We start from the raw sequence: 12,018 nt of genomic DNA, 5'->3' as shown, positions 1-12,018 counted from the left end.
TGATAGAGGTATGGGTGCGTTTTTAATGAAAGTAATAGGCAAAGAGATTTTCCTCTTAATGGTAAAAGTCAATTCTCACTCTTACTTATTGACCGGCTCCTGCCTGGCTATTTCACAAGAACTGCAACACAGAGTCCAAGTGTGGAGATAAACGCAGACACTGATAATATCTAATTAAAGGACCTAATCCATTTCATCCTCTTAATTCTTCATACTTGGACTTTCTCAGGGAACAAGCGGGCAAAAATATATTTGGTGATCACAATGAGTACTATATTTAAGATTCTGCATCAAATAAATGATAATTCAAAATTTACACTAAGGTATGTTCATTTTCCTTTGAAATGGAGAACTTTCTAAACACAACAGTGGTTAGTTCAGTTCAGTCACTCAGTCATGTCTGACTCTGCAACCCCATGGCCTGCAGCATACCAGGCCTCCCTGTCCACCACCAACTCCTGGAGTTTACTCAAATTCATGATCATCATGTCGGTGGTGCCATCCAACCATCTCATCCTCTGTTGTCCCCTTCTCCTCCTGCCTTCAATCTTTCCCAGCATCAGGGTCTTTTCCAATAAGTCAGTTCTTCGCATCAGGTGGCCAAAGTATTGGGAGTTTCAGCGTCAGTATCAGTCCTTCCAATGAATATTCAGACTAATTTCCTTTAGGATGGACTGGTTGGATCTCCTTGCAGTCCAAGGGACTCTCAAGAGTCTTCTCCAACACCACCGTTCAAAAGCATCAATTCTTCAGTGCTCAGCTTTCTTTATAGTCCAACTCTCACATCCATACATGACTACTGGAAAAAATCATAGCTTGATTATACAGACCTTTGTTGGCAAAGTAGTGTCTCTGCTTTTTAATATGCTGTCTAGGTTGGTCATAACTTTTCTTCCAAGGAGTAAGCATCTCTTAATTTCATGGCTGCAGTCACCATCTGCAGTGATTTTGGAGCCCCCAAAAATAAAGTCTGACACTATTTCCCCATCTATTTGCCATGAAGTGATGGGACCAGATGCCATGATCTTAGTTTTCTGAATGTTAGCCAACTTTTTCACCTTCCACTTTCACTTTCATCAAGAGGCTCTTTAGTTCTTCTCTTTCTGCCATAAGGGTGGTGTCATCTGCATATCTGAGGTTACTGATATTCCTCCCGGCAATCTTGATCCAAGCTTGTGCTTTATCCAGCCCAGCGTTTCTTATGATGTACTCTGCATATAAGTTAAATAAGCATGGTGACAATATACAGCCCTGATGTACTCCTTTTCCTATTTGGAACCAGTCTGTTATTCCACTGCTGCTTCTTGACCTGCATACAGATTTCTCAAGAGGCAGATCAGGAGGTCTGGTATTCCCATCTCTTTCAGAATTTTCCAGTTTGTTGTGATCCACACAGTCAAACGCTCTAGCGTAGTCAATAAAGCAGAAGTAGATGTTTTCCTGGAACTCTCTTGCTTTTTCAATGATCCAATGGATGTTGGCAATTTGATCTCTGGTTCCTCTGCCTTTTCTAAATCCAGCTTGAACATCTGGAAGTTCATGGTTTATGTACTGTTGAAGCCTGGCTTGGAGACTTTTGAATATTACTTCACTAGAGTGTGAAATGAATGCAACTGTGTGGTAGTTTGAGCATTCTTTGGCATTGCCTCTCTTTGGGATTGGAATGAAAACTGACCTTTTCCAGTCCTGTGGCCACAGCTGCATTTTCCAAATTTGCTGGCATAATTGAGTGCAGCACTTTCACAGCATCATCTTTTAGGATTTGAAATAGCTCAACTGGAATTCCCTCACCTCCACTAGCTTTGGTCATAGTGATGCTTCCTAAGGCCCACTTGACTTCACATTCCAGGATGTCTGGCTCTAGATGAGTGATCACACCATCGTGGTTATCTGGGTTGTGAAGATCTTTTCAGGATAGTTTTTCTGTGTATTCTTGCCACCTCTTCTTAATATCTTCTGCTTCTGTTAGGTCCATACCATTTCTGTCCTTTACTGTGCCCGCCTTTGTATGAAATGTTCCCTTGGTATCTCTGATTTTCTTCAAGAGATATCTAGCCTTTCCACTCTATTGTTCTCCTCTATTTCACAAATAGTCCTCATTCACAAAAGACTGGATTTTTAAAAGTGCCACAGGGTAACTTAAAGTTTCGAGGATCTACTCCTTGTCAGACTCTAAGGGAGACACTGGGGACAAGACACAGCGATGAACCCAACAAATGAGGTTTCTTCATCATTAAATATACCTCTAAGAGAAGAAACAGGCATTAAACAGGTAAACACACAAGACACAATCGCAAATTTGCCACATGCCACAAATAAAAGCAACAAGGAAGAGGTGGGAAAAAGTATTTCTAGATTTAGAACAAAAATATCACTGTTCCTTTTTGCAAAAGCATCATCCAAGGATAGGAGACAAAATCAAACCACAATGGACTGACACGTATATATGTTTCGAGGAAGAAAACTGCCACAAGATGACAGATTCAAGAACTTAGGTCTGTGAACTGTCAAGAGAGAAAAGATAGTCTCTCAAAAGTTATGGTAAGGAAAGCTTTTTTATAAGATGGAGGGAAAATGCTGAATGTTGATTAGAGGGCTAATGCAAGAGAAGCCAAATGCTAAAGGGAAGAGAACAGAGGGTTAGCCATGACTAATAATGCCAACATTTTATAGCCAGGTATTAGGCTAAATTCTTTACATGCAATTCCTTATTTCACCCTTTAAGATCAGCACTATTGGGCCACCTCTGCATATGACAAAAGTAAACACGAAAAAGTTAGGTAATTTGAACAGATCACATGCAGGCATAACTATTTTATTCAAACTGAGATCTTTATTAGTTCAAAGCAGACTATACCACACTGTCTCATTCAAAAAATACTTTTAAAATCATCTCTTACATGCCAGTTAACTATGTACTGAGGATAAAAAGATGAACAACTCCTGGGGCACAATCAGCACACGGTACTTACACAGGATGCTTTTCACCTTTAAAGAGAGGAGGGGGAGACAGACATGGACCTCAAGTCACTGATACCAGGGGGAATGAGTAAGAGGGCATAGCACAAAGAGAGCAGCAGTATCTACCCTGAGCTAATCAGTGAAGACTTCAGATGGTGCTTATGTTAAGCAGAACAGAGTCAGAACAAAGTTAATGCCAAGTAAGACAAACAGATTACAGAAAAGAGGCACAAAATTGCATGCTATGTTTAGAAGACTTCAACAAGTTGAGCATGGCAGGAATGTGATGCGAGTTGGAAGAGACCAGACCAAAGGGCCTTTTATACCACACTAAGACATCTGAGGTTTAAAACCATAGGAAGCAAAAGACCATTTCCAGGCTTTGAAACAAGACTGGCAACTGTAAAGACTCAGCAATTGACTAGGAGGTTCAAGCTGTAGCCTGAGGCACAGCTTACAGAAAACCAAAAGGTCAGAAGACCTGCAAAGAGACTCCCAAACTAACCTCTTATTATCAGACCAGAAAAAGGAAGGCTCCAGCCTCTTTTTAGAAAAACATAGCCTTTATTCTAAGTTAGATGACGGCAGTCTTCAGTTATTACTATTAATCAGGACAGAACTAAAATATGGTTTGGGCTTCCTGATGGCTGGGAAAGAATCCACCTGCCAATACACGAGGCTCAGATTCAATCCCCAGGTTGGGAAGATTTCCTGATGAAGGAAATGGTAACCCACTCCATATTTCTGTCTGGAGAATTCCAGGGACAGAGGAGTCTGGTGGGCTAAAATCCATGGGGTCAAAAAGAGTTGGATACAACTCAGTGACTAAACAACAACAAAAATATGGTTTAGCCCAAACTTTGTTATTAGTAGGGAGGGGTTTGGAGGTTTGCCTCCTCAACACCCCAAATAGATTATCTGAGGCAGAATGTGGGTTTGGGTGATTCATTTCTCCAAAAAGCATATTGAACAGAGGCAGGATAGCCTGCTGTCTGCCTTGAAAGTAAAGAACAGAGTCTTCAGTTTTCGAAGGATACTCCCATCCTCGCTTCAGGGCTGAATCACATCAGTCTGCCATCTGACAATGGTGAGGGAAGATGGATACTCTTTTTTTCTGCTCAGCATGCTGCTCTGATTCAGGAGTTGTATATTTCCCACCAAGCAGATAAGAGAAGCAGCAAAAGGATACAGCCACTCCACTAACATAATGCAAGCCATTATTCAGCTTCATCAATGAAAACAAATCAGAGAGAAATGAATTGTAACTTAGAACTTCAGATTTATCTTTCAAAACTAAGCTCCAGGTACATTCCTCATTCTAAACAAACAGACATCCTAGTCACCCTGAACAAGTCATCATGACTTTGTCTAAGAGCATTATCTCAGACCGGAATGCATCTGTACTCCATGTCCGTATGATCAAATACACAGACTCCCATCAAACCCCAACTTACACATCACTCCTTCAATGCCACCCAAAAGACATAATCAAGGGACTTATTTCTCTATTCAAATGTTTATTAACTATTTCCAGGTATTGTACCGAATAGTATACAGACCAATCCTTCCTAAAGAGAAATTTTAACAAACACTTACTGAATGCTTAGACTATGACAGGTTTAGTACTAAGTTCTAGAATTTTTTTAATTAAATAACAATACAATCTACTGCCTTTCAAAAACTCCCTTACTACAGTAAAAAAGCATACCTAGTAAATGTAGCATTTAGGGTAAATGGGTAAGGACAAAGAAAGAAATAATTAAGACCAGAATGAAAATCAATTTAATAGATGAAAGTCAATTCTACACACACTTTGCTTAAAACTGAAAAGGAGGGAACACTGTCCAGTGTTATTTGGTAAGGTCGGCATTATACTAACACAAAGCCAGACCAGTAATCACTGGGGTGTGTATTTTACCACACACACACGCACATGCACACACAGAATAGTCTTACTGAACTCAAAGCTAAAGTTGAAAGTGATAATGACTAGTCAGTAAGAAGATAGGTAAGGAATCCATATTTCCAGGCTACCTACCATGCTGCTAGTTAATTAAATGTGAATTTAAAGTTTTTTACAAGCTGTTACCTGTGAGATATGATTGATGGAAGACTCCATTCTCCGGAGCTGAGAGGCTTGGATGTCCAGCAGTTGGAGCACATTGTTAGCCAATGCATTTATTTGATAAGCGACGCTAGCTAGGGATTGGGTTGTATAGGCTTTGGTCTCTTCTAAAGCTTTTCTCTTGTCTGTAGCCTGAAATAAGAACAAAAAAGCCCAATATTTATTTTGGTTACCATTCATTAAACATCTGTTCTATAGAAAGGCAGCATTAGAATTATATTTTTTTAATAGAAAAGCCCAACTGAATCAAAGAATTTAGCAGACCAGTTTGATGAACCACAAAGCACTCCTCTGTCCCTAATAAAGGCAGGTGCCTCAAGTCCTGCTGGCTTACTCTCTGCCTGCCCTGACCTCCCCATGGGTCCCCTCAAGGCAAGCTATGAACCTCCTCCAGGACCTGTGAGTGATAAATTTCTCCATTTCACTTTCCCTTACAGTCCTTTGTTGAACTTTGAGCTCACCATCCATGACACCCCAGGGCTCTACTTAACAAACGGTAACTTAACAACAACAACAAAAATCACAACATCCTCTAGTACAATGATATGGACTAAATCCATTCTAGCTTACAATCCTGTTTACATCAATGAACATCAGAAATCCAAACCACTGTTAACCATTAGAACCAAGCTTCTCATCTCCACAAAAACTACTATAATCTTATGACCCTATCCTTTACCCATCCGTTTTCCCCAAACTCCAGTGCACAGTCAGACAGTAAGAAATGTTTAGAGATCAAGTTCAAAGCTAAGTTCAGAGAACAATTCAAAGACAAGTGATAAACTCTAGGAGAGTGAGGGAGGGGATGAGTGGGGAGCAAGCAGGGTAGCCAGCAACTTATATTACAATTAATATAGAATCTAAAAACGAAAAGGCCAAGGATAGAAAAAAATGAAACAGATCTAACAGTTCAAAAAAAAAAAAAAAAAAAAAGGCAATGCAACCACTCTTAACCATGTTTAATAACATTCAACCTTGCTCATCATAGAAAAGAAATGCAGATGCAAAGTAATATGAGAATATTTCTCATCTATCCACCCAGCAAAAATGTAAAAGCAGGACAAGGTACTGTGCAAAGTTGCAGGGAAAGACTCTGATAACACTCTCTGCTGGTGATATCCAGCAAAATTACACACAGGCTTATTTTTTGTCCCAGCAATCTCACTTTTAGGAATCTCAAAGAATCACTGGCAAAAATATATATGTAATTATTCATTACAGCACTATTTGCAATAGGAAAAGACTAGAAACAACCAATACAACCACTGATGGGGGATTGGTCAAATAAATTATGGGCTCTCCAAACATCAGGGTACTACACTGCAGTAAGAAGTCATGTTGAGAGATACTGTTACTACCACCACACCCAAACTCCAGAATACTGCTAAGGTGAAAAAAAAAATGTTTATAGAATGCTACCACTTATGGAATGAGAAAAGATACAAAAACATATTCCTTTACTTTTTAAGAAAAAACGATAAAATATAACATCTTTAACAAATAATTGCATATGCGGCCAAGGGTCAATAGGTTGGCAAGAATATGGATAAGATTCTTTAAACATATCTGGTTTTCAGATCTGCTTTTTGCAACTATGCATACAATTTACACAATTATAAAACAAAATTAAATTTAAAAAAGGAATTTCCCAAAATTAAATGTCAAATTAATCAAATGAGCATCCAATTAGTGGCTTAACCAGAGAGGAAATATCCTACAAGTGGCTTCAAAGCACAGTAGTTTGATTGTACATTTCTAATGGGGTTTATCCTTAGGACAAAAACAATTAAAAGAGGAAAGAAAAATACTGAATCTGTTTTCAGTCACTTTATTGCTGATGGTAGTTTTGGAATTATTACCCAGAAACTGCTGTTTGTGTGGTGGTGGTGTGGATTAAAGCAAGCCATTAAATATGTTTAGGTCATTGAGAGCTGAGATTTGGGGCATAATTCAAAAAACATTCTGATGTAACAAGAAAAGGCCTGTAGTTCTGCATTTAAGCTGAAAACATTAATCTGAACTTAATTTTTATTGTATCACATTTTATATATCAATATCCAACAAAAAAAAGCCTAAATGGTGACTGTAGTTGATAACACTGTACTGTAAAATTGAAATGTGCTAAAAGGACAGACCTGACATGTCCTCAGCAAGGGGTGGGGCGGGGAAATACACGTGAAGTGATGCATGTGTTAACTAAGTACTGTCAACAGCAGATACAGGTGCCACTTCCAGGCCTAGACATAAAAGCCTCCCACTCATGTTCGGATGCAATGGTTAAAAGTAAAATGCAGCCCTACCAAAAAAATTGGTATAATGGCATCACCGACTGGATGGACATGAATTTGAGCAAGCTCCGGGAGTTGGTGATGGACAGGGAGGCCTGGCGTGCTGCAGAGAGTTGGACACGACTGAGCAACTGAACTGAATCAAAAAAATTAAGTTGTACTTAACAGAAACCATTGTACACTGTTTCCATTTTTTAATTTAAAATAATTAAAATTAAATAAAATTTTAAAATTCATATTCTCAAACTAGCCACATTTTAAAGAGCTCAACTGTCATGTATGGATTGTGGCCTTACTGGAGAGAGTACAGTTCTAGTCACAGTTAATTTCCTATTTAAACCATGGATTTAAAAGTTAAGTCTGCACAAGAATTACTGTTTTCACTATTTCACTTAAGTTTAGTGTTCAATAGTTGGTCTCCCTCATTCTTTGATACTTTTGCTGTATTAACAACCAAGCAGCCTTAATATGTCCGAAGGATCACACAAAATGGATTATAAATCAGAAGACTTCTCACAGAGCTAAAACAGACATCGTTAATCAATTACAACAGCCTTCCTCCAAAAGTCTAAACGCTCTTAACTAATCACTCCAGGAGCTGACATGTGATTGTAACCAATCTGCCATCCCTGTCGTATGCCACTGATGAAGTTTGCTTAAAATGGAAATAAACATATGGCTTTAAAAGAAAAGTTAATTATTTAAAACAGCTAAACTCAAAATAAATAGTGTAGGCCAAGAACTTAACAGGAAATTCCTTAGATAACTGAATTTTCTCAACAGCCCATATATAAAACTGTCTTCTTCCTCCTGTATCCACCTGTGGACACCAAGTTTTACTGAGTTAAGATCTGCTTGCTGGAGGAAAGAACCTTTTCAAGCAGTACCTACTCCTATTACATCCTTTTCCTGCCCCTCAAGGTGACTAAACAGGCAAAGCAAGCTCTTGTTTTTCACTGTTTAAAATGGAAATGATGATGCTATAAGCAATCTCTCTCATACCCATACATTTATCTTTGACCCCACCTCCTCGTCCTCGTTCTCAGCTTCCACCTATGACCAGAAGAAAAGCCTCTCTCCCTCTATTACAGCTAGGTACTTGAAGCCCAAAAGAGACAAGAACATCCTCACCATAAGTATGCTTAAAAAGTAATACATTCTGGGTGAAAACAAATTACATGGTTTTATTTTTGCCTTTTTTTAAACAGAGAGAGAAATTTACAAAATTAATGCATCATCATGGAAATGGGCCTTACTAACATTTTAGTGTAAGTTCTTCAAGTCTCTCAAGTACATGTGTTTATGTTACAAGAATGTAAAACACTGTTTTCATTTAAAAATGTATGATGAGCATTTCCCCATGTGCTATTATTCTATTACTATTCTTTTTCAAAAAAATAATTTTCAACAGCTACACAATAATGGCAGTAACTGTTAGCTGACTGTTCTCCTTTTAATTCCTCTAATATTAAGACCCTGATTTTAATCAGGACATCAACGTATGCAGATTCAAATCCAACTTCCTCTAAATAACCAAACAGGAGGTGGCATTATTTCCAAACATTAACCTCTAAGCTAACGTTAAGAACATCATTTCTAAGTTAGGGCCCGACTACTGAAAAGACCTGGCACATGTCCTGTAGTACTAGCCTGCCTAAAAACATTTCAGAAAACAGCTGAAGTTAAATTACGGTGCTCTTTTTCTCACTCACCTGAACCCTTCCCTAAACTCTGACAGGAAGTTCAGAAAATTATGCTTGCTCTGAGGAACAATCTCTCTCCATGTCTTAACTGCAAGACATAAGGCTTCCCTTGTGGCTCAGTTGGTAAAGAATCCACCTGCAATGTGGGAGACCTGGGTTCGATCCCTGGGTTGGGAAGATCCCCTGAAGAAGGGAAAGGCGACCCACTTCAGTATCCTGGTCTGGAGAATTCCATGCACTGTATGTGTATAGTCCGTGGGGTCGCAAAGACTTGACATGACTGAGCGGCTTGTACTTTTAACTGCAAGTGGTTTAATGATCCTGCTTAGGTAACAAAACAGGGGTCTTACGCATTTTTTTAAACAGTTTCTCCATCTTGCTTCTGTCTTTACTTTTCCTTCCACTCTTTGTAGAAATGACACCACATCGTATCTTTTTAACAACTTTCAGCATAACTCTAATCCAAACTTGCCAGAAACTTTTCCAAAGTAAGTTATTTTTCCCACAGAATATTTCAAATATTTAAATAAGGTTTTTCCAATTATATTAATAGAATGGAAGCTATTTCATGGTAATTCATTAAAAAATTACCCACATCTACCAAAACACACCATATTTCAATGACTCCAATGAAACAGCTATGTCAGATGCAACGTTTTTATGTATCACTCAGGGAAAAACCGGCCAACTCCATTATGTCAGAATGCTTTCTTATGAAGAAATTTTATTTTATACTTAACAGAAAATGCTCTTTGGGATTTATTTAGATGGTGAGCTTTATATGTCACTCTTAGTGACGTGAAGTTGCTCAGTCATGTCCGACTCTTTGCGACCCCATGGACTGTACCCTATCAGGCTCCTCTGTCCGTGGGATTTTCCAGGCAATAGTACTGGAGTGGATTGCCATTTCCTTCTCCAGGGGATCTTCTCAACCCAGGGATCGAACCCGGGTCTCCCACATTGTAGACATACTCTTTACCGTCTGAGCCACCAAGGAAGGCCACTCTTAATCATACAGTAATACCAGCTACAGATTCATTTTCAGATTTATCCAACTTCCAAAAGAAACCCTTTATATCTTTTATTTTGTATGATTCAAGATCCAACAAAACACAGCTCACAACTCTTGACAGTCATGTCTATTCAGTTAATAAACCTAGAACATCCCCTTCAACCCTGACCTTTTTTTCTTTCAAAACACAGACTTAGTTTTAAAATTCCAGGTCGGCTGTCTCATAGCAAGTCCTACAATCTGCATTTGTCTGACTGTTTCCTCATGATTAGATTCAGATTAAGCACAATGGCTAGAAGAACAGGTGATGCTATAAACTTCCCACTATAAGCTATACATCTTTCAAAATAAGACTCCATCTTTATTTCCACGATTTTCTTCCAAACTCCTGACACCAATTCTGCAAACTTTGATGCTGGTGCTATCTTACAAGGGGGTAACCAAAAAAAAAAAAAAAAAAAAGACAAAACCCAAGACTCTTTTCTTTCCTCAAATGGTCTTTAAATGTTTTGACTCTAGTCCTTCCTCAAATGGTTTGATGACAGGCTGCAATAATCCAGTTATCCCAACAGTAAAACTATCGAAATTCATACAAGTGGGAACAATGACAACTGCTGCCTGGCTGATAGCTTTCTAAGGACAATGTTAATTGTAAAATGCATCCCAAGAACAGAAATTTTAAAATGTAGGGGTGAGGAGAAAGTTTCTTAGAATTGCTAAAATATACTCTATAAAGTTAAGGTTTCTGTCAATTAAGAAGGATTTAAAATGTCAATTTTCAATACCTGTAAGGAAGAGTTATATATACACAAAACAAAACATCTATTTTGCTGAAGGCCACTTAAAGGTCTGGCTTGAGAAGTTTCCAGAGGGAATCCAGAATCCCTTTGTGGTAAGGGCTGAGAGGCGCACACAGGCCAAATCCTGGTTGGAGCCACGGGGCTCAGAGTATGCACACGCGCAATACCCAGCTAAGAGTGAAAGGATCTAATTTTCTCCAACACAATTTCCACTCCAATAAAAGTAAAAAGGAAATAAAAAGAAACCCTACCAGGTTACAGCAAATATCCAGCAAAAAGAATAAATTTTTTGCAGAACAATTCAGGTTGAAACCTAGTCACTGTAACCCCAGCACAGCTCCTCCCCACCACCTCCCACTTAAGCAACTGCTCACAGGCCTATGATCCTTTCATTCCCAGCAGAATCCAGGGAAAACCTCTGCTGGCTACTGAGTCACACAGCACTGATGGACAGGAACCTGAGTTGTGGCGCATGCTCTTTAACTGAAGAGCAAATACAAAACAATCAACAGCTGCTGCTGCTGCTGCTAAGTTGCTTCAGTCGTGTCTGATTCTGTGCGACCCCACAGACGGCAGCCAGTATCCTCATTCAATAACATTCCAAATTCAATTCTAACATAGATTATGTTTTCAAACCTTCACAGGTCAATTTATATCTCCAGGGCACTTCCAATAACTAGATAATTCAGTTCTGAAATTTTAGGTTTTACCCTAATTATAGCCTCAGTCAATGAATTATATTTATCAAAAACAGGCAAAACCTGCAAAAACCCAATTTTAGAAAGAGCAACTACATTTAAACACAAAATTAGTTAAATGTATTATTGACAGAATATGTTCCATAGGAGTCCAAGACACTGGGTTCCTTCCATCAACTCCTTCCATGTTAACTAATTATCTTCTCATATCATCTTATTTCTTCTTAAAAGGAATTAAACTGAAAAAGCCATGATGAGGAGTGCAGCTTGGACACACACTTTCATATTCTGCTGGAGGATGCAACTAGACAATAAGTATCACAGTTCTTTAAAATGTATATATTCTTCACTTCTAGGAACTTACTCAAAAGAAATAAAAGGCAAAGTGCCAAGAAACTGTATGTTCAACAATGTCCACACCGTTGTTTAAA

At 38.6% G+C, this 12,018-nt stretch overlaps 1 protein-coding gene across 14 annotated transcripts in view; it reads right to left on the bottom strand.

The window, feature by feature from the left end:
- ABI1 (abl interactor 1) overlaps positions 1-12,018 on the bottom strand; it is an 86,063-nt gene that overhangs the window by 51,277 nt on the left and 22,768 nt on the right. For all 14 annotated transcript variants that reach the window (XM_004014201.5, XM_004014204.5, XM_004014203.5 and 11 more), the window contains exon 2: positions 5,051-5,218. In XM_004014201.5, coding sequence (XP_004014250.1) covers positions 5,051-5,218 — 168 coding nt within the window. The remainder of the gene's footprint in view (positions 1-5,050; positions 5,219-12,018) is intronic.

This window comes from Ovis aries, chromosome 13 (genome assembly GCF_016772045.2).
Source record: "Ovis aries strain OAR_USU_Benz2616 breed Rambouillet chromosome 13, ARS-UI_Ramb_v3.0, whole genome shotgun sequence".
In the NCBI taxonomy this organism is placed as follows: domain Eukaryota; kingdom Metazoa; phylum Chordata; class Mammalia; order Artiodactyla; family Bovidae; genus Ovis; species Ovis aries.
This window is presented reverse-complemented; position numbering and strand designations above follow the sequence as displayed.